The 24,294-nt window shown below is 42.5% G+C and overlaps 2 protein-coding genes across 6 annotated transcripts in view; one reads left to right on the forward strand and one right to left on the reverse strand.

Annotated features, from left to right (window-relative positions):
* LOC109414139 (paxillin) overlaps window positions 1-24,294 on the reverse strand; it is a 285,833-nt gene that overhangs the window by 31,386 nt on the left and 230,153 nt on the right. The window lies entirely within an intron of this gene.
* LOC134287702 (uncharacterized) lies at window positions 20,055-23,489 on the forward strand. The gene is made up of 2 exons (XM_062850250.1): window positions 20,055-20,291; window positions 20,378-23,489. The coding sequence occupies exon 2, from the start codon at window positions 20,386-20,388 to the stop codon at window positions 22,492-22,494; it is 2,109 nt and encodes a 702-aa protein (XP_062706234.1). The 5' UTR covers window positions 20,055-20,291; window positions 20,378-20,385; the 3' UTR covers window positions 22,495-23,489.

The raw sequence follows: 24,294 nt of genomic DNA on the forward strand, positions 1-24,294 counted from the left end.
AATATCCTAAATTAATCCTTATGCTGAATTATTTTTCAACTTTGAAGGAGGCTTACGACTGCGAGGAGATGTTGAACTGTTGTGGCTTTCTCAGTCTGACAGAACTAAAGTGGGAAGTTTAGCATAGCCCGACGTTTCGGTCCCATGCATTGGACCATTTCCAAGGGATAACTAAAAATGATATGCAACATTAGACCGTAACCATAGACACTATACAATTATACAACATACGCAACCAACCGTCTCTTGTTATGCGGTTTGTGTATGCAGTTTGAGGGGTGGAGCTTCTTGTAATGCCCTAATTTGTACAAAAAAGTATTATTTAAAATAAAAAGGTCCAATACACGCGACCGATACGTCGGGCTATGTCAAACTAGCCGTTTCAATTTTGTCAGACTGAGATATCCATAACAGTTCAACATTATTTTTCAACGATACACTTCAAAACCTCTACACTTGAATTAGAGTAATTTCTTTGAAAAGATTCCTCCTTAATTTTAACCATAACTGTGGAATATCAGTGAAAGTATGTGTTCTGAAATTGCATTATATATTTGAGTATAATAAATGTTAAAACATTCAGTAAGTGAATAAGTTTGGATTACGTTAGCCCTTCTCATATATTTTTTTGATAAATTAAAGCTTACGGTTTAAAGCTAAAATAGTTTTAATTTTCATAGCTCGTTTCAGTATTATTATGAGAAAAATAGCATAATATTCATAATGCAATCCATTTGAGTTGCATTCTGAACATTATGCAACTCAAATAAGTTGTATAGTAAATAAAATCATTAAATAAAATATTGTACTCGCTGAAAAACTTCGAAACTTATTAAATGAATGTGTGACTCATGAGAAAAATAGCATAATATTCATAATGCAATCCATTTGAGTTGCATTCTGAACATTATGCAACTCAAATAAGTTGTATAGTAAATAAAATCATTTAATAAAATATTGTACTCGCTGAAAAACTTCGAAACTTATTAAATGAATGTGTGACTCATGCTGAAATAGTTATTTATGCAACAAGTTGCAAAATGCTTCAGGTACAACGTCGACCAGTGCCAGGTCCGTCGGTTCGCAGGAAACCCCTCAATCCGTGGTGGGATAGCGAGTGTACAGAAATCTATCGCGAGATATCCGCGGCGTTCAAAGAGTTTCGGAAACGCGGTTCGGTCGAAAACTTTAAGCGGTACGCTTCCCTTGAAAGCAAGTTTAAGAACTTGATCAAGGCGAAGAAAAGCGTTTACTGGCGTCGTTTCGTCGAGGGTTTGTCGCGCGAGACTTCAATAAGAACTCTTTGGAACGAAGGAAGAAGAATGCGTAACGCGACGTCGGTTAACGAAGATCGTGAAAGTTCTCCTCGATGGATCCTCAAGTTCGCAAAAAAAGTTTGTACAGATTCCGTACCTGTGGAGCGAATAATTCCTGATGTTTCCGAATATAGGGACGACATGGATAGGCCGTTTTCGATAGTTGAATTCTCACTTGCTCTTCTTTCATGTAATAATTCCGCTCCAGGTATGGATCGAATCAAGTTCAACTTGCTTAAAAACCTCCCCGACGTCCGTCGCTAAGAGGCGCTTGTTGAACTTGTTCAATCAGTTCCTGAATAACAACATCGTTCCGGATGATTGGAGACAAATGAGGGTGATAGCTGTTCAAAAACCCGGGAAACCAGCGTCGGATCATAATTCGTACCGTCCAATCGCGATGTTGCATTCACCTCGTGGAGACTCGTCTTCATAGCCTTCTCACGACTTTGGTATGCGTATACGACCCTTGAAATGTGGCAAAGTTTTAGATAAAACCACAAGGTAAAAGTGCTCCATACACTGTTTTTTGATAGCATGCTTCTGAACTGAGAAAATACCAAGTGAATGTAACTCTTTCCAAGTGAGTGTTCCCATCCCTGCCCCAGGGTTCATGTCTAAGTCCCCTTCTTTACCATTTTATGTCAGAGACATAGATGATTGTCTCATGGAAAATTGCACGTTAAGACAACTTGCGGATTATTGTGTTGTTTCTGTAACGGGATCAATAGCAGTCGATCTGCAAGGACCACTACAGAATACTTTAGACAATTTGTCTACTTGGGCTCTCAAGCTGGGTATCGAATTCTCTCCGGAGAAAACTGAGATGGTTGTCTTTTCTAAAAAAACACAAACCGGATGTGTAAGACAATCACTCATAGCATGGCTTCTCAATATCTCGGCGTCTGGTTCGACTCCAAATGCACTTGGGGAAGCACATTGTGTATCTGATACAGAAATGCCAAAAACGAATCAACTTTATGCGAACTATTACCGGAACATGGTGGGAAGCGCATCCGGAAGATCTGATCAAGCTGTACCAAACAATCATTCTGTCGGTTTTAGAATACGGTAGTTTTTGTGTTCAATCCACGGCGAAAACACACTTGCTGAAGCTTCAACGGGTTCAGTACCGTTGCCTTCGGATCGCATTAGGTTGCATGAACTCGACTCACACAATGAGTTACTTGCTGGTGTACAGCCTCTGACAGACCGCTTTGCGGAGTTGTCGTTCCGGTTCCTCATCCATTATTGGTCATATAAAATTTTGAAAAGCTGTTCGAACAGAATCCTCAAACCCGTTTTATGAGTGTGTACTACTATAACATGACGCTGGAGGTAAGCCCATCTCCGGTTAACACCAATCGTGACAACTTCTCAGACTTCGACAGCTCCTCAGTGGATTTTGATCTCTCTATGAAGGATGAGATCACCGGTATTCCGGAATCTTTTCGTTCCGTAGGTATTCCACAAATTTTTGCATGTAAGTTCGGGCACGTTAGCGGGGACAGACAGTTTTTCACAAATGGTTCAAAAACTGATGATTCGACTGGATTCGGTGTCTACAACGAATTTCATAGCGCCACCATCATGCTTCAAAAGCCCTGTTCTGTATACGTAGCGGAGCTAGCTATAGCGGCTAGCTATAGCGGCTATGTACTACACCTTAGAGTACATTCGCACTCTTCCACCTGAGCACTACTTCATTTTTACCGACAGTCTAAGCTCTCTGGAGGCTGTTCGGTCAATGAAACGGATGAAGCACTCAGCGTACTTCCTGAATGGAATACGCCAAGTATTGAGTGCTTTGACGAAACGCTCATACACCATCACCATAGCTTGGATCCCTTCACATTGCTCGATTCCGGGCAATGAGGAAGCGGACTCACTGGCTAAGGTGGGCGCTAGCGAAGGCGATATTTACGAGCGTCAAATCGCCTTCGACAAATTTTTGGCATTGGCCCGTCAGGAGACCTTGATCAGCTGGCAACACAAATGGAGAGATGGAGAGACTCTAGGTTACACTCCATCATTCCACAGGTGTCGAAGAAGCCATGGTTCAAAGGGTTGGATTTAGGCCGCGATTTCATTCGTGTGATGTGTCGGCTGATGTCCAACCACTATTTGTTGAACGCACATACCTTCCGTATTGTGCTCTCAGAAAGCAATCTCTGTGTCTGTGGCGTGGCTTACCAGGATATCGAACACGTCGTGTGGGGATGCAATGAGTATCGTGACGTCAGATCTGAGCTGCATGCTATTCTCCGGGTCCGAGGAAAACAACAGAAACCCGTTAGAGAAGTGTTGGCAGGACTTGATTTGGAATACATGAATTTCATTTATCAGTTTTTGAAACGTGTTGATGTCAGAGTTTGATGTAGTTCGTTCCTTGTTTACGCTGTCCGCCATTTGGTTTTGCTGTTCGCCCCTGTTTGTCGCTGTCCCCTTCCGTTTGTCCTCTTCTTGTCGATGTCTACCGATAAAGTCGTTTCTTTTTAGTTCCGTTAAAGATCTGGACAATTTGTCCCATCAATGTTTTAGTGTAAGTTAGCAAATAATTTAGTTTAAAATCCATAAATCCCTCCTTTCCAATTTTATTTTTTTCCCCTAACCTCGAAACAATTGCGAGTACCAAGGCTTCCCAAACTAACATAGTATTAAGGCAGTAATAAATTGTAAAATGTTAAATCACTGTAAAAGCAAATGATTTCGGCTCAGTTATGCCCATGTGGCGCCCGAGCCTTTCAAATAAACGAATAAAGTAAAAAACCCAAATTAATCCACCTAGAGGTGATAGTGCCTTTCTCGTCGTATATGTTCTCACGATCTTTCCGTCGACGTAAGTCAAAGTGTTCCTGAATCCTGATATTTTTTAAGAAAAGCAAGCATTTTATCAAAGCCATCATTGAATTGACTTAAAACTTATTGATGGCACATACTCCGACGTTGTGTTCAGCGTAAAAGCAGAGCTGAATAATATCAGATTTCTCAGTTGACTGCTTGAGTACTTTCACTAACATTGGGAGCTGATCAATATCAAGACGATACTAACAAGTTCAGATATAACTTTTTACACATTCACAGATCACTTTGCGGTCTTCGATAAAGTTTTTCTGCACATTCTAGGTTATATTTTATTGAACGTTAAAAACAATAACGTAGTGAGTATAGTGAGACGTCTGTTTGTATGTGGGTTTAATATGTCAAGATTTTCTTTTTCACATGTTTATCGCTTGCATTGATTTTATTTACTTTCGTAGTTCCGGCGAAGCACCAAACGCTGGTTGTGCAACCCTACCAGTAGTCTCTAATGTGGTATGAGCCTATTTTCTAGTTAACCGTTCCTCAGGTTATTAAAAAAGCCGTGATGTGATGTGTCGCATGGTACATTTGGTTACTTTCCGGAACAGGTTCCGGAGCACCACCGGGTCTCCCAAATATAGCCTGAGGCAATATCATTGCTAACGTACATCAGGTTACCTAAAAAAAAACACGATTTGATTTATCTTATGCATGGGTACAAATCACTTTTACATTTGACCACTTCCAGTGGGACACCCAGAACTAGTTTCGGGACACTACCGGTTGTCTAAAATATGGTCTGAGGCTATGTTCTTACGAATCGATCATCGTGTTATCAAAAAAGGTCTCCAGTTGGCCTAGTGGTTAAGGCTATGAATCGCCAATCCGGAAACGGCGGGTTTGATTCTCTAGCGTGCGCAGATATTTCTTTTTTCTCACTCACTCTCGTAAACAAACACGTGAAAGAAACAGATAATAGAGGGGGCACTTTGCCCCCTCTTTTACCTCGCTCTTTCTTGCGTTCAACATAATGAACGAGCGAGAAAAAAAAAGGCTGCGCACGCAAGTGGTTTGATTCCCGTTCCGGTCGGGAACATTTCCTCGACTTCCTGAGCATAGTGTATCATTGAACTTGCCTCACAATATACAAATTCATGCAATGGTGGGCAGAAAACCCTTCAATTATTAACAGTGGAAGTGCTCTAAAGAACACTAAGTAGAAGAGAGGCAGGCCAAGTTTGAATGCGAACGCCGAGTTATAAAGAAGAAGAAGAAGTTATCAAAAAAGTTGCTATTGGATGTACTGTCAAACCCCGCGTATTCATCACTCTTTAATAAGACACTTTTTAACTTGTACCCCGCGCATTCAAAATTTGTTGAATTAAAAAAAATGATCAAATGTCACAGAGTAATACACTTTATATACGAATGATACGATATTGTGATGTTACTTTCACCCGCAGCGGCTCCTCGTGCAGCTGCTACTTCCGAAAGTTCTAATTTGGTGCATTCCGATACCTGATCCGTTTGGTGATCAACCGCAGTGAACCTCGGAAGCCAACAATCGTAAAATGTACAAGCTATCAATTCGTACCACCACAATATCTGTAAGATTTGTGTTCAAAAACAAAGCATACAATCTAAACAAAACTAAAATAGAGTTAGTTTATCGAATTGAAAGTTTACACAAGTAATTTGACAGCAATCATTGTCGAATTAGCGTGGTTTTATGGTACAACACGCATGGATTTGATTCAATTTCACATTTACAACTTTCGGTTCACATTTTACCACTAACCGATTGTCCCTGATGTGGTCTTAGACTAGTTTCATGCAAATTATTAATCAGTTCTCATGAAAAGTCGCAATTTGATGTAATGCATTGGGTTTGGTTCATTCGTGCATTTCGCCAGTTCAGGCGAGGCACTCGAATCTGGTTCCGGAACACTACTGACCTGAGACTATTTTCTTGCTGACCGTTCTTCGCGTTATCGAAGAAGCCGTTATTTAGTGTGCTGCGTTTGGTTTTTTTTCTACATTTGACCACTTCCGTTGGGGCACCTGGAACCGGTTTCGGCACACTATTGGTTTTCCAAAGTATGGTCTATGATTTTTTTTGTTAACCGTTCATCAGCTTACCTAAAACGTCATTAAATGTGTCGAATTTATGGGTTTGGTTCTCCTTTACATTTGACCACTTCCGATGGGGCAACCGTAATCGGTTGCGGAACACTACCGGTTGTCCCCAATATGGCCGGAAACTTTTTTTTTTTGTCAAGATGCCTTAAAATCCGCGATTTGATGTGTCGCTTGCATGGGTTTGGTTCCCTTTTATATTTGGCCATTTCCGGCGGGACACCCGGAACCGGTTCTGGATCATAACTGATTCAGATATGTTCTGAAAATATTTTCCTGCTTACTGTTCATCGGGATATCAAAAAAGCCACGATTTGACATGTCCCTTGCATGGGTTTAATTAACTTTTATACTTTGCCACCTCTAGCGGAACATCCGGAACCGGTTCTGATATGGTCTGAGAATGCTTTCCTGCTTACTGTTCATCAGGTTATCGAAAAAGCTGTGGTTTGATATGTCACATGCATGGTTTTATTTCAATTTTATATTTGGCCACTTCCGACGGGACACCCGGAACCGGTTCCGGGACACAACCGGTTCAGATATGGTCTGAGAATATTATCCTGCCTACTGTTAATCAGGATATCAAAAAAGCCACTATTTGATATGTCGCATGCATGGGTTTGGTTAACCTTTGTTGGCGCCGAGAAATGAAAGACCGCACACTGATTTCGAACAGCTATATTTTCGTGCTTCAAACTGTAAATTTAATGTATAAATTAGTTGATAAGTAGATTTAAGGGTAATATAACTTACATTTCAGTGGCGCTTTGTTAAATGCACAATGGCCTTTCAATCAACGCCCTTTACGGTACGATTAGGTGTAACCCTACATAATAAAAGTTATTGTAAATATCGCATGTTACATATGTTCCCTTTGTATATATTACCTTTCTAGCTTTAGTTCAATTTAGGTTAAGCTAGTATGTAAGTATATAAGTAGTAATTAACAAATTCACTGTAGGTTTAACTAGGGCTATCAAATTTAATAGCTAATATTAAGAACAATGGACCGCATGTGCAAATTGGTGAAGTAACGATAGACGAATGTCTGAATGACATTTCAGCCGTAGAGCAGCCGTAGACATTTCATCACACATAGATCGGTAGCTCGCGATCTGACATTTGGACGACCGTGTTGCCAGTTCTCGATGTCCCTGTGGTAACATCCTCCCCCGGGTGCGGTCCACTGGTCTCGTTGACCGTACAATCACTCCTAACATCGAGTACCGCCAGTTTCGATACCGGCCTTCGAAGAACTCCCGCTGCAGTCTTTATTATAGCTTGGCGCACGTGGCCATCCGGTGCCCTGATCGACTCCGTCACGGTTCCACGGATCCATCCGTTCCGTTTACCTTCGTCCGCTATCAGTACGAGGTCCCCGGCTTTCACTGATCGAGACTCCTCAAACCATTTCGACTGTTTGCGGATCACTGGAAGATACTCCTTCAGCCAGCGTTGCCAGAATCGATTCAGGTTCCGCTGGATATGGTTCCAAGAATCCCTAGAGGTTCCTTGCTGAGACTCTATGTCCACGCTTGGCTGCTTGATTCCATTGGAACTGCCCAGCAGAAAGTGGTTCGGGGTGAGAGCCTCGGATTCCGCGGAATCAAGGGGTAGGTATGTAAGTGGTCTAGTATTTACAATTCCCTCTGCCTCCACGATAACAGTATGCAGCCCTTCATCGTTGAGCTTCCCTTCGGTATACGCATCCCCAATCGCTGCCTTCACTGAGCGGACGAGGCGCTCCCACGCACCGCCCATGTGCGGAGCGCTTGGCGGAATGAACGTCCATTTCGTGTTCGCGCTGGTGAAGGTCGCCGTTACTCCTTCGTTGATCTGTTCACGCAGCGATCGATCAACACCTCTGAAATTCGTAGCATTGTCGCTGAAGAACTCCACTGGTGCTCCACGACGACAGACAAATCTTCGGATGCAGGAAACGCACGATGCTGCTGATAGATTGTAGGCCACCTCGAGGTGGACAGCGCGGACGGTCAGGCAGGTGAAGAGCGCAATCCACCTTTTTACGTTCGCGCGACCCTGTTTAACTAGCAGTGGACCGAAATAGTCCACTCCGACGTAGCTAAAAGGACGAACACTGATTGCTAATCGCGCTTGGGGCAGCGGAGCCATCGGAGGTATAGTCGGAAGTGCTTTACGAACCTTGCAGAATTGGCAGCTTCGGCTAACTGCTTTCACCACAGATCGAAGTTTCGGTATGACGTATACTTGACGAACTTCGTTCACCACTGTCTCGGAGCTTGCATGGCGATAGAGGCGATGATATTGTTCGACGATAAGCTCTGTGCAGCGATGCTTCCTTGGTAGGATAACGGGAAAGCGCACGCTGTAATGGAGATTCTTCGCTGGTGCAATTCGGCTGTTCTGCCGCATCAACCCCTGCTTATCCATCATCGGCATTAGTTGGTATATAATGCTCGATCTGTCGATCGTTTCCCGCTTGTCTTCCGTCAAGGTTTGATTGTTCTGCAACGTCGCAACTTCATCCGGAAAGGCTTCCATTTGGACATGTCTTAGGATGTGAACTTCTGCTGCACTTAGCTCCGGCTGGGTTAGCCGACCGCTGTTTTTCTCTTCTTTCTTCCTGGCGTTGTTTATAAAACGTAGCACGTAAGCCACACTACGCTGCAACCTTTCCCATTTTGAGAATCGCTCATAAGCAATCACCGACTCCCATGTAGCATGAAGGAAAACTGACGACCGGACCTCCTCAGACGTGTCCACCACTGGATTGGTAGGCTTCGGCCAATCGGCTTCCGGCAGGACTAAGAAGTCTGGCCCGTTAAACCATTTGCTGTCTCGACTGAAGTAGGGTCCACTTCCCCACTTTGTTGCTTCATCTGCCGCGTTGGATTCCGATGGCACCCATCTCCATTCGTCGGCTGTCGTCGTCTCCAGGATTTCTCCAACTCGGTTGGCCACGAATGGCCGGTAATTTCTCGGGTCTGCACGAATCCACGAAAGCGCAATTGAACTGTCCGTCCATAGAATTCGTTTTGTGATGGAAATTGAGTGGTTGGCTTGCACGAACTTCAGCATCCTTGTTCCAAGGAGACATCCTTGTAGTTCCAGCTTCGGTATAGTCATCGGTTTTAGCGGCGCGACCTTCGCTTTCGCAGCGATCAGGCTACATTGAGGAATGCCATGGATGTTGATGGTCCGCAAATACAATGCACAAGAGTAGGCTAGCGAACTGGCATCTACGAATACGTGGAGTTCGGCGTCCTCGTATGTACGTACTGACGCTTCCGGGAAATAGCAACGAGGAATCCGAATGTTTTCGATGTACGATATCATCTTGACCCACCTACGCCAGTCTGAATACTGATCGTCGCCGACTTCGTCGTCCCATCCTGTTCCCGCTCGCCACAAGTCTTGTACAAGAATCTTGCCATGGATCAAAAACGTAGCCAATAGCCCCAAAGGGTCGAACAGTGTCATTACACAGCGTAAAACTTGTCTCTTCGTTGGTATTCTTCCGCTTTCCAGAAGAGATTGAACTTCATCGCTCATTCGAGTGCTGAACGATAGTTCATCCGTCCGTGGATCCCACAACATCCCGAGCACACGCTCAGTATTGGCGCTCGCTGTTATCAGGCTTTTTCTGGCAGCAGCTTGTTTTTCTCCAAGGTGCTGTAGAACGCCCTCGCTATTTGAGATCCAATTTCTCAATTCGAATCCACCGTTGCGAAAAATCTGACGAACTTCTTCGGAAATGAGAGAAGCTTCTTCCTCCGACCCAAAGCTATCCAGGTAATCGTCTACGTAGGTACTTTTTAGTATACCTTCTGCCGCTCTGGGAAACTGGCCACTGTGCTCCAATGCGTTCTTATTCTTTATGGTTGCATGAACTCGACTCACACAATGAGTTACTTGCTGGTGTACAGCCTCTGACAGACCGCTTTGCGGAGTTGTCGTTCCGGTTCCTCATCCATTATTGGTCATATAAAATTTTGAAAAGCTGTTCGAACAGAATCCTCAAACCCGTTTTATGAGTGTGTACTACTATAACATGACGCTGGAGGTAAGCCCATCTCCGGTTAACACCAATCGTGACAACTTCTCAGACTTCGACAGCTCCTCAGTGGATTTTGATCTCTCTATGAAGGATGAGATCACCGGTATTCCGGAATCTTTTCGTTCCGTAGGTATTCCACAAATTTTTGCATGTAAGTTCGGGCACGTTAGCGGGGACAGACAGTTTTTCACAAATGGTTCAAAAACTGATGATTCGACTGGATTCGGTGTCTACAACGAATTTCATAGCGCCACCATCATGCTTCAAAAGCCCTGTTCTGTATACGTAGCGGAGCTAGCTATAGCGGCTAGCTATAGCGGCTATGTACTACACCTTAGAGTACATTCGCACTCTTCCACCTGAGCACTACTTCATTTTTACCGACAGTCTAAGCTCTCTGGAGGCTGTTCGGTCAATGAAACGGATGAAGCACTCAGCGTACTTCCTGAATGGAATACGCCAAGTATTGAGTGCTTTGACGAAACGCTCATACACCATCACCATAGCTTGGATCCCTTCACATTGCTCGATTCCGGGCAATGAGGAAGCGGACTCACTGGCTAAGGTGGGCGCTAGCGAAGGCGATATTTACGAGCGTCAAATCGCCTTCGACAAATTTTTGGCATTGGCCCGTCAGGAGACCTTGATCAGCTGGCAACACAAATGGAGAGATGGAGAGACTCTAGGTTACACTCCATCATTCCACAGGTGTCGAAGAAGCCATGGTTCAAAGGGTTGGATTTAGGCCGCGATTTCATTCGTGTGATGTGTCGGCTGATGTCCAACCACTATTTGTTGAACGCACATACCTTCCGTATTGTGCTCTCAGAAAGCAATCTCTGTGTCTGTGGCGTGGCTTACCAGGATATCGAACACGTCGTGTGGGGATGCAATGAGTATCGTGACGTCAGATCTGAGCTGCATGCTATTCTCCGGGTCCGAGGAAAACAACAGAAACCCGTTAGAGAAGTGTTGGCAGGACTTGATTTGGAATACATGAATTTCATTTATCAGTTTTTGAAACGTGTTGATGTCAGAGTTTGATGTAGTTCGTTCCTTGTTTACGCTGTCCGCCATTTGGTTTTGCTGTTCGCCCCTGTTTGTCGCTGTCCCCTTCCGTTTGTCCTCTTCTTGTCGATGTCTACCGATAAAGTCGTTTCTTTTTAGTTCCGTTAAAGATCTGGACAATTTGTCCCATCAATGTTTTAGTGTAAGTTAGCAAATAATTTAGTTTAAAATCCATAAATCCCTCCTTTCCAATTTTATTTTTTTCCCCTAACCTCGAAACAATTGCGAGTACCAAGGCTTCCCAAACTAACATAGTATTAAGGCAGTAATAAATTGTAAAATGTTAAATCACTGTAAAAGCAAATGATTTCGGCTCAGTTATGCCCATGTGGCGCCCGAGCCTTTCAAATAAACGAATAAAGTAAAAAACCCAAATTAATCCACCTAGAGGTGATAGTGCCTTTCTCGTCGTATATGTTCTCACGATCTTTCCGTCGACGTAAGTCAAAGTGTTCCTGAATCCTGATATTTTTTAAGAAAAGCAAGCATTTTATCAAAGCCATCATTGAATTGACTTAAAACTTATTGATGGCACATACTCCGACGTTGTGTTCAGCGTAAAAGCAGAGCTGAATAATATCAGATTTCTCAGTTGACTGCTTGAGTACTTTCACTAACATTGGGAGCTGATCAATATCAAGACGATACTAACAAGTTCAGATATAACTTTTTACACATTCACAGATCACTTTGCGGTCTTCGATAAAGTTTTTCTGCACATTCTAGGTTATATTTTATTGAACGTTAAAAACAATAACGTAGTGAGTATAGTGAGACGTCTGTTTGTATGTGGGTTTAATATGTCAAGATTTTCTTTTTCACATGTTTATCGCTTGCATTGATTTTATTTACTTTCGTAGTTCCGGCGAAGCACCAAACGCTGGTTGTGCAACCCTACCAGTAGTCTCTAATGTGGTATGAGCCTATTTTCTAGTTAACCGTTCCTCAGGTTATTAAAAAAGCCGTGATGTGATGTGTCGCATGGTACATTTGGTTACTTTCCGGAACAGGTTCCGGAGCACCACCGGGTCTCCCAAATATAGCCTGAGGCAATATCATTGCTAACGTACATCAGGTTACCTAAAAAAAAACACGATTTGATTTATCTTATGCATGGGTACAAATCACTTTTACATTTGACCACTTCCAGTGGGACACCCAGAACTAGTTTCGGGACACTACCGGTTGTCTAAAATATGGTCTGAGGCTATGTTCTTACGAATCGATCATCGTGTTATCAAAAAAGGTCTCCAGTTGGCCTAGTGGTTAAGGCTATGAATCGCCAATCCGGAAACGGCGGGTTTGATTCTCTAGCGTGCGCAGATATTTCTTTTTTCTCACTCACTCTCGTAAACAAACACGTGAAAGAAACAGATAATAGAGGGGGCACTTTGCCCCCTCTTTTACCTCGCTCTTTCTTGCGTTCAACATAATGAACGAGCGAGAAAAAAAAAGGCTGCGCACGCAAGTGGTTTGATTCCCGTTCCGGTCGGGAACATTTCCTCGACTTCCTGAGCATAGTGTATCATTGAACTTGCCTCACAATATACAAATTCATGCAATGGTGGGCAGAAAACCCTTCAATTATTAACAGTGGAAGTGCTCTAAAGAACACTAAGTAGAAGAGAGGCAGGCCAAGTTTGAATGCGAACGCCGAGTTATAAAGAAGAAGAAGAAGTTATCAAAAAAGTTGCTATTGGATGTACTGTCAAACCCCGCGTATTCATCACTCTTTAATAAGACACTTTTTAACTTGTACCCCGCGCATTCAAAATTTGTTGAATTAAAAAAAATGATCAAATGTCACAGAGTAATACACTTTATATACGAATGATACGATATTGTGATGTTACTTTCACCCGCAGCGGCTCCTCGTGCAGCTGCTACTTCCGAAAGTTCTAATTTGGTGCATTCCGATACCTGATCCGTTTGGTGATCAACCGCAGTGAACCTCGGAAGCCAACAATCGTAAAATGTACAAGCTATCAATTCGTACCACCACAATATCTGTAAGATTTGTGTTCAAAAACAAAGCATACAATCTAAACAAAACTAAAATAGAGTTAGTTTATCGAATTGAAAGTTTACACAAGTAATTTGACAGCAATCATTGTCGAATTAGCGTGGTTTTATGGTACAACACGCATGGATTTGATTCAATTTCACATTTACAACTTTCGGTTCACATTTTACCACTAACCGATTGTCCCTGATGTGGTCTTAGACTAGTTTCATGCAAATTATTAATCAGTTCTCATGAAAAGTCGCAATTTGATGTAATGCATTGGGTTTGGTTCATTCGTGCATTTCGCCAGTTCAGGCGAGGCACTCGAATCTGGTTCCGGAACACTACTGACCTGAGACTATTTTCTTGCTGACCGTTCTTCGCGTTATCGAAGAAGCCGTTATTTAGTGTGCTGCGTTTGGTTTTTTTTCTACATTTGACCACTTCCGTTGGGGCACCTGGAACCGGTTTCGGCACACTATTGGTTTTCCAAAGTATGGTCTATGATTTTTTTTGTTAACCGTTCATCAGCTTACCTAAAACGTCATTAAATGTGTCGAATTTATGGGTTTGGTTCTCCTTTACATTTGACCACTTCCGATGGGGCAACCGTAATCGGTTGCGGAACACTACCGGTTGTCCCCAATATGGCCGGAAACTTTTTTTTTTTGTCAAGATGCCTTAAAATCCGCGATTTGATGTGTCGCTTGCATGGGTTTGGTTCCCTTTTATATTTGGCCATTTCCGGCGGGACACCCGGAACCGGTTCTGGATCATAACTGATTCAGATATGTTCTGAAAATATTTTCCTGCTTACTGTTCATCGGGATATCAAAAAAGCCACGATTTGACATGTCCCTTGCATGGGTTTAATTAACTTTTATACTTTGCCACCTCTAGCGGAACATCCGGAACCGGTTCTGATATGGTCTGAGAATGCTTTCCTGCTTACTGTTCATCAGGTTATCGAAAAAGCTGTGGTTTGATATGTCACATGCATGGTTTTATTTCAATTTTATATTTGGCCACTTCCGACGGGACACCCGGAACCGGTTCCGGGACACAACCGGTTCAGATATGGTCTGAGAATATTATCCTGCCTACTGTTAATCAGGATATCAAAAAAGCCACTATTTGATATGTCGCATGCATGGGTTTGGTTAACCTTTGTTGGCGCCGAGAAATGAAAGACCGCACACTGATTTCGAACAGCTATATTTTCGTGCTTCAAACTGTAAATTTAATGTATAAATTAGTTGATAAGTAGATTTAAGGGTAATATAACTTACATTTCAGTGGCGCTTTGTTAAATGCACAATGGCCTTTCAATCAACGCCCTTTACGGTACGATTAGGTGTAACCCTACATAATAAAAGTTATTGTAAATATCGCATGTTACATATGTTCCCTTTGTATATATTACCTTTCTAGCTTTAGTTCAATTTAGGTTAAGCTAGTATGTAAGTATATAAGTAGTAATTAACAAATTCACTGTAGGTTTAACTAGGGCTATCAAATTTAATAGCTAATATTAAGAACAATGGACCGCATGTGCAAATTGGTGAAGTAACGATAGACGAATGTCTGAATGACATTTCAGCCGTAGAGCAGCCGTAGACATTTCATCACACATAGATCGGTAGCTCGCGATCTGACATTTGGACGACCGTGTTGCCAGTTCTCGATGTCCCTGTGGTAACATCCTCCCCCGGGTGCGGTCCACTGGTCTCGTTGACCGTACAATCACTCCTAACATCGAGTACCGCCAGTTTCGATACCGGCCTTCGAAGAACTCCCGCTGCAGTCTTTATTATAGCTTGGCGCACGTGGCCATCCGGTGCCCTGATCGACTCCGTCACGGTTCCACGGATCCATCCGTTCCGTTTACCTTCGTCCGCTATCAGAACGAGGTCCCCGGCTTTCACTGATTGAGACTCCTCAAACCATTTCGACTGTTTGCGGATCACTGGAAGATACTCCTTCAGCCAGCGTTGCCAGAATCGATTCAGGTTCCGCTGGATATGGTTCCAAGAATCCCTAGAGGTTCCTTGCTGAGACTCTATGTCCACGCTTGGCTGCTTGATTCCATTGGAACTGCCCAGCAGAAAGTGGTTCGGGGTGAGAGCCTCGGATTCCGCGGAATCAAGGGGTAGGTATGTAAGTGGTCTAGTATTTACAATTCCCTCTGCCTCCACGATAACAGTATGCAGCCCTTCATCGTTGAGCTTCCCTTCGGTATACGCATCCCCAATCGCTGCCTTCACTGAGCGGACGAGGCGCTCCCACGCACCGCCCATGTGCGGAGCGCTTGGCGGAATGAACGTCCATTTCGTGTTCGCGCTGGTGAAGGTCGCCGTTACTCCTTCGTTGATCTGTTCACGCAGCGATCGATCAACACCTCTGAAATTCGTAGCATTGTCGCTGAAGAACTCCACTGGTGCTCCACGACGACAGACAAATCTTCGGATGCAGGAAACGCACGATGCTGCTGATAGATTGTAGGCCACCTCGAGGTGGACAGCGCGGACGGTCAGGCAGGTGAAGAGCGCAATCCACCTTTTTACGTTCGCGCGACCCTGTTTAACTAGCAGTGGACCGAAATAGTCCACTCCGACGTAGCTAAAAGGACGAACACTGATTGCTAATCGCGCTTGGGGCAGCGGAGCCATCGGAGGTATAGTCGGAAGTGCTTTACGAACCTTGCAGAATTGGCAGCTTCGGCTAACTGCTTTCACCACAGATCGAAGTTTCGGTATGACGTATACTTGACGAACTTCGTTCACCACTGTCTCGGAGCTTGCATGGCGATAGAGGCGATGATATTGTTCGACGATAAGCTCTGTGCAGCGATGCTTCCTTGGTAGGATAACGGGAAAGCGCACGCTGTAATGGAGATTCTTCGCTGGTGCAATTCGGCTGTTCTGCCGCATCAACCCCTGCTTATCCATCATCGGCATTAGTTGGTATATAATGCTCGATCTGTCGATCGTTTCCCGCTTGTCTTCCGTCAAGGTTTGATTGTTCTGCAACGTCGCAACTTCATCCGGAAAGGCTTCCATTTGGACATGTCTTAGGATGTGAACTTCTGCTGCACTTAGCTCCGGCTGGGTTAGCCGACCGCTGTTTTTCTCTTCTTTCTTCCTGGCGTTGTTTATAAAACGTAGCACGTAAGCCACACTACGCTGCAACCTTTCCCATTTTGAGAATCGCTCATAAGCAATCACCGACTCCCATGTAGCATGAAGGAAAACTGACGACCGGACCTCCTCAGACGTGTCCACCACTGGATTGGTAGGCTTCGGCCAATCGGCTTCCGGCAGGACTAAGAAGTCTGGCCCGTTAAACCATTTGCTGTCTCGACTGAAGTAGGGTCCACTTCCCCACTTTGTTGCTTCATCTGCCGCGTTGGATTCCGATGGCACCCATCTCCATTCGTCGGCTGTCGTCGTCTCCAGGATTTCTCCAACTCGGTTGGCCACGAATGGCCGGTAATTTCTCGGGTCTGCACGAATCCACGAAAGCGCAATTGAACTGTCCGTCCATAGAATTCGTTTTGTGATGGAAATTGAGTGGTTGGCTTGCACGAACTTCAGCATCCTTGTTCCAAGGAGACATCCTTGTAGTTCCAGCTTCGGTATAGTCATCGGTTTTAGCGGCGCGACCTTCGCTTTCGCAGCGATCAGGCTACATTGAGGAATGCCATGGATGTTGATGGTCCGCAAATACAATGCACAAGAGTAGGCTAGCGAACTGGCATCTACGAATACGTGGAGTTCGGCGTCCTCGTATGTACGTACTGACGCTTCCGGGAAATAGCAACGAGGAATCCGAATGTTTTCGATGTACGATATCATCTTGACCCACCTACGCCAGTCTGAATACTGATCGTCGCCGACTTCGTCGTCCCATCCTGTTCCCGCTCGCCACAAGTCTTGTACAAGAATCTTGCCATGGATCAAAAACGTAGCCAATAGCCCCAAAGGGTCGAACAGTGTCATTACACAGCGTAAAACTTGTCTCTTCGTTGGTATTCTTCCGCTTTCCAGAAGAGATTGAACTTCATCGCTCATTCGAGTGCTGAACGATAGTTCATCCGTCCGTGGATCCCACAACATCCCGAGCACACGCTCAGTATTGGCGCTCGCTGTTATCAGGCTTTTTCTGGCAGCAGCTTGTTTTTCTCCAAGGTGCTGTAGAACGCCCTCACTATTTGAGATCCAATTTCTCAATTCGAATCCACCGTTGCGAAAAATCTGACGAACTTCTTCGGAAATGAGAGAAGCTTCTTCCTCCGACCCAAAGCTATCCAGGTAATCGTCTACGTAGGTACTTTTTAGTATACCTTCTGCCGCTCTGGGAAACTGGCCACTGTGCTCCAATGCGTTCTTATTCTTTATGAATTGGGCGGATGCTGGAGAACACGTCGACCCGAACGTAGCTACATCAACCAAGTAGATCTCCGGATCTTGAGCTGGATCCACACGCCATAGAATCCGTTGTGAGTGCTTGTCGATTGCACGCATCAGTATCTGCAAAAACATTTCCTTCACGTCCGAGCAAACTGCGATCTGAAACTGCCGAAAGCGGAACAGCACTCCTAACAGCGACACCAATTGATCAGGGCCTTTAAGCAGCATACTGTTTAATGAAACGCCGTTTACCTTTGCCGCAGCGTCCCAAACGATGCGTGTCTTCCCTGGCTTCTTGGGATTGGTCACCACCCCAACCGGCAGATACCAAATTCTACGAGGATCCGCTTCTTGGAGTTCGTCGTTCGTCGCTTTATGGATGTAGCCTTTGTTTACGAAGTCGTGCATCTGTCGGACTACATTATCCTTCAATGCTGGATCCCGTAGCATTTTCCGTTCCAGGCATTCTAGTCTGCGTAACGCCATCCTGTAGCTATCGGGTAACTCGAAGTCGTCTTCCTTCCACAGTAATGCCGTTTCGAATTTGTTACCGACCCGAACCGTTGTTTGTTCCAACAAGTCCAATGCTCGCTGCTCTTCTTTTGAACGCAGAGTAACATTCCCTGATCCAGCTTCTTCCACATCGTAGAGCTGCTTGATGGCTTCATGAAGATCTTTATTCGTCGTGCATTCACAGATGTGGAAATTGTATCCACCCTTTGTTCCAGGTTGTTGCTTCCCATAAACGCACCACCCAAGTCTGGTTTTAACTGCAACTGGTCCGTTCCCGGTCCCTTCTCTTGTCTTGAGAGGAACCGCCAGGTGCAGATTATCGAGTCCAATCAGAAGCTTCGGCACGGCGTTCGTGTAGCTCTGTACAGGCAGCTGAGCGGTTCCATATCATTTCAGCAACGAGTAATTTTCATATATCTTTATTTGGATGAAACCTTGCATACAAGTCTTTGGGGGAGAAAAACGCCGTTTTGCATACTTGGTTCGCCATTTTGAATCTAGCCTTACTTATGAGAAGGGCCTATGAAAAATGCACATGATATCTTCAAAAAATTGTATCTCGAAAACGGTTTGTCCGATCGGTTTGGTGTCTTCGGCGAAGTTTTAGACAATTGTTGGTGCTATATGGAGAAAATATGCACGGTAAAAAAAATATGTTTGGTTTTTGTGATTTGAACTAAAATATAGTTTTTCCCTCAAAAGTGACATGTCAATATTTTTTTTATTATCCTTATGTTATAGCTGACTGAAAATGCTACCTAGTGCACAGTGGGTTGTTCTGGAGAAAAATAGGTTACAATGTAAAAAAAATGTTTTAAAAAATTACGGTTTTCAAAAAAAGCTATTAAGTAAAGTCAAAAAAGTTTGTCGCCCTAATTTTATGAAAGTACATCAAATTTGCAAGAAAAAAGTACTTCGGTAACATTTTTCTAAGATGCACCGTTTAGAAGATATTACTAATTTAATATTGATTTTTTTGATAACTTAATAAGTTTTAGCCCTTTTCGGATGTACTCCGTGTTTCTCCAGTTTCAAAAGTATTTTTTTCGGAAAGATTGGAAAATTTTGAGTTAAAATGACACTGACAGCTTAAAGATTTGAGTGAAATTCTCTGCCTTAGAAGTATTTTGAAACAAGTTACAAAATCCCACTATCAAGAACAATGATTTCTTCCAGTGGTTTTTATTGCCTTCTGCTGAAAACGTGCTAATAAGTATTAGATACAGGTAATTAGATACCAGTTAGCTGTACTACGTACAGTTGGTGATTGTAAACATGGTCTTTGTTGGAACTAGTCCACCATGGCCACGCTGGCCCAGGCTTGTAAACATTCGACACTTTTCACTGCCTTCGTTTCGTTGTCGCGGTCGGGTGTCAGCTTGCTTTATTTCATTCGAACGCGACCGCTACCTCTTACACACAACACAAGCGGCAGAACAAAGATCAATAAACAAAAAAGTGGATCAAATCAACGTAGTCTGACACGATGACATTAGTATAATTCCAGCTTTTCGCAAGATTTCAGCCAATTTTGATTAAAATTGGTATAATATTAGTATAATATTAGTCACCTTCCATCAAACTAGACGGCTGCCGACTGATACCTCAATCAACAACCGCCGCACTCTTTATTCATTCCAGGTATATACAATTTACAATCTTCTTCAATAACAATATACCTACGCCAGCAAATCTACCTCGCTCCAACTCTCCAAACTCGTACCTGACGATACCTGAGCTTTCAACTCTACCTATCTTCCAGCAGTCTTTACCCAGCATTCTATGATTTATACCCGTGAGCTGTATAATAATGTCTGACTCGGTTCTGAATTCATCCAGTATCTACTAGGGAAAACCAAACAGTAAATGCAGAAAGGTTGCTAGAAGCATAGTGATTTCATAGTAATTTCAGCTAATAATCCAGTGTTTTTGAACTAGATCCAGTGTTGTTTGATAACATAATAATTGTAAAGGAAAGTGTAACACGTTTTGGTGCAAAGGTAAGTTTTAAATACACATTTTAATTATATGTGTTGTGATATTTTCGTTCAAAACTAACAATTGGAAAATATTTTCTATGTTACAGATTACAAAATGAGTAAAATCAGATGTATTCGTCCATTCAAAGACATTCAGTGTTCGAAAGAGCTGCGATATCTCACGGATGGTATCATCCAAAAACTAAAGTCAATTGGATTTTCCAAGGTATCCACACTGAACACCAAGGATTTTCGTATTTGTTCGTCTTGCCGTCTACATATTGATTCAAGAGCTCACCTCACCCAAAACGAAGAACAAAGCGTAGCCGGTGGCTCAAGGATGCCAACTGTTCAGACCATACCTGTTGTACCTGATTCGCAAAGCTATGAAAGTTTGGTCACGATACCATCAGCGTCAACGCTAAGCACAATTCAATCAAATGAAGACTTCACGATGCCTGTAGACGTCGAAATATTCAACCGAGGAATAGCAGCTATTCGTGTTTCGCCTATAGATTTAGGTAAGGTTAAAAATGTTCACTATCCTGAAAAAAAGTGCGCTGAAATCGTCGAAGGTGTACGAAGAAATCTTTTTAAATTAGACGCTAAAACAGAAAAAGCAAACGAGTTTAATGAAGTCATAGAAAATATGAAAATTAAATTTTTAAATTCAGCCACAAGGCAAGAAAAACTATCAATTTTATCATTGTTACCAAAATCATGGTCAGTACAAAAAAATGTAGACGAATTTAAAACTAGTAGAAATATGGCATCAGATGCAAGAAAGGAAAAAAATAATGTATTAGATTCATCTCAAGGTTCAAGCTCTGGAAAAGCTTTGAGTAATGAAACAAAAGAACTGGTTTTGAATTTTTTTGAGGACGATGATATAAGCCGTGCAATGCCAGGCCAAAGAGATTTTGTTAGCGTAAAGACAGGAAATAAGAGATTAGCTGTTCAGAAAAGATTGTTAATGATGACATTAAGAGAAGCTTTTAATCGCTTTAATGAAGTGTACGTCAATGTAAAAATAGGGTTTTCATCATTTGCAAGCCTCCGGCCAAGGCAATGTAAACTATTGACTATCACAGGAACACATAATGTTTGCGTTTGCACTACGCATGAAAATGTCAATTTAATTCTACATAGCTTAAAAAAATACAATGTCTTGAATGATCTAAAAACATTAACGAATAGATTACTTTGCGAAAATAAGACAACTCATTGCCATCTACGAAGATGTAAAAACTGCCCAGATACCTCAGTTTTAGAAGACAGTTTATTGAAACAACTGGAAGAAAACTTTGTTGAAAAGCTTTCATTCGAACAATGGGTTACCACTGACAGATGTGATTTAGAAACTATTGTAAAGCAAACCGATGACTTTGTTACATTTTTCAGCTCAAAATTAGAAAGTTTGATTCCGCATGATTTTGTAAAAACCGAACAATCCAATTTTTTGAAAACTACAAAACAAAACTTGCAAGATGGTGATTTTTTGGCTATTTGTGACTTTTCTGAAAATTACAGCTTCGTTTTGCAGGATGAAGTTCAATCACACCATTGGAACGTGCAACAGGCCACAATCCATCCTTTCGTAATATATTATACTGAAAATAGGCAAATTAAACATTTTAGCTTCATTATAATTTCAGAAGAACTAAGACATGATTCAGTCGCTGTTAATTTGTTTATTGATAAAATGATGAACTTTATACAAATTGATCAAAATAAAAACATGAAAAAAATTTATTTTATGTCAGATGGTGCTGCTTCACAGTATAAAAACCGAAAAAACTTTTCTAGCCTTTGTAAGTTTAAGTCAAAGTATGGTATTGACGCTGAATGGCATTTCTTCGCAACATCGCACGGAAAAGGTCCATGCGATGCTATTGGAGGTACGATAAAACGCATGGCTACCAGAGCAAGTTTAGCCAAAGAACGCGAACACCCGATAAAGACTGCAAGAGAGTTGTTTAATTGGGCAAACAAACGAAAAGAAGAAGAACTTACAAAGTTGTCATTTTGTTATTCTACTACAGAAGAATACGAAAATATGTCTTTGCAGCTAAATAATCAATATAATAATGCAAAAACAATTCAAGGAACTCAAAAATTCCACTCATTTCTTCCTCTATCAGAAAATACAATAAAGGCAAAGCTTTATTCAAACTGCCCTGACAATGATGCCAAAATATTCGATATTGTTAAGAAAGTTGTGTAAACAATAATTTGATAAAAATACAGGAATAAAAATAAACTGATGTACAAAGTATAATGTTATTTTTAATTGCGCACAAATACCACCCCTGAAAAATAAGCCATATTCGCTCTTTTGAATCTTGCTAATTGAGGAGCTTGCGATATGCAAGAGTTGAATGCACATTTTCAACACAATACACCAAAAACCACTGGAAGAAATCATTGTTCCTGATAGTGGGATTTTGTAACTTGTTTTTCAAAATACTTTTAAGGCAGAGAATTTCACTCAAATCTTTAAGCTGTCAGTGTCATTTTAACTCAAAATTTTCCAATCTTTCCGAAAAAAATACTTTTGAAACTGGAGAAACACGGAGTACATTCGAAAAGGGCTAAAACTTATTAAGTTATCAAAAAAATCAATATTAAATTAGTAATATCTTCTAAACGGTGCATCTTAGAAAAATGTTACCGAAGTACTTTTTTCTTGCAAATTTGATGTACTTTCATAAAATTAGGGCGACAAACTTTTTTGACTTTACTTAATAGCTTTTTTTGAAAACCGTAATTTTTTAAAACATTTTTTTTTTCATTGTAACCTATTTTTCTCCAGAACAACCCACTGTGCACTAGGTAGCATTTTCAGTCAGCTATAACATAAGGATAATAAAAAAAATATTGACATGTCACTTTTGAGGGAAAAACTATATTTTAGTTCAAATCACAAAAACCAAACATATTTTTTTACCGTGCATATTTTCTCCATATAGCACCAACAATTGTCTAAAACTTCGCCGAAGACACCAAACCGATCGGACAAACCGTTTTCGAGATACAATTTTTTGAAGATATCATGTGCATTTTTCATAGGCCCTTCTCATAAGTAAGGCTAGATTAAAAATGGCGAACCAAGTATGCAAAACGGCGTTTTTGTTCCCCAAAAACTTGTATGCAAGGTTCCATGCAAATCAAAAAATACAAAAAATAAAAACTGGAAAAATTTCCCCCTTGTTCGTGGAATCGCTCAGCTGCTTGAGGTAGTCGAATTGTTTTACTGCTTCTTCTAGTTGAAACGTTTGACTCGGAAGATTAAGATTCGCCACCGTACGGACATTCGACATTCTAAACCGTTTCTGCGAACCAGCCCCACCGACGGTGACAGTGACAGCCTTTGACTTCCCCTCGATTCTCGATGTGTTACCCGTCCACCGAAGGCATAGTGGCTGGGTTGTTCCGTCCACTCCAAGTTGCTCCGCGATTTCGCTCTCCATCAAGGTCAGCTCGGATCCCTCATCTAAGAACGCATACGTGTTCACCTCACCAGTTTGCCCATATAGAGTAACGGGCACGATCCGAAACAGGACGCTCGATCCAAGATACTGATGAGTGTGATTCTCCGCGTGTTGGGTTAACGCCGTAGCTTCTGTAGTCCGCCTTGCTGCATGCAACAGCGGATGGTGGCGATACTGGCAGCCGTCCACATTGCAGCGGTTGCTGCTTCTGCACGATCGCCTACCATGGCTGAATAGACAAATCTGGCACAGCGACAATGCTCTTACTTTTCGCCAACGTTCATCGACGTTCAAATCCTTGAATCCCGAACACTCTCGCAACCGATGCCCCGCCTTTCGGCAGAAGAGGCAATCAAACTGCTTGGCTATCGTCGACGGTTGATCCTCAACGGTGTTACCTGTGTGAGAATTGACATACCCTCTGGACTTCGGTTTGTCCTTGCTTCTATTGTGTTCCGGTTCGAATAGGACCACACTAGCTGCATCGTTGACGATGTTTTGCATGTAGTTACTGAATGTTTTCAGGTTCACTA

The sequence above is a fragment of the Aedes albopictus genome, chromosome 2 (assembly GCF_035046485.1).
Source record: "Aedes albopictus strain Foshan chromosome 2, AalbF5, whole genome shotgun sequence".
NCBI classification, from domain to species: Eukaryota; Metazoa; Arthropoda; class Insecta; order Diptera; family Culicidae; genus Aedes; species Aedes albopictus.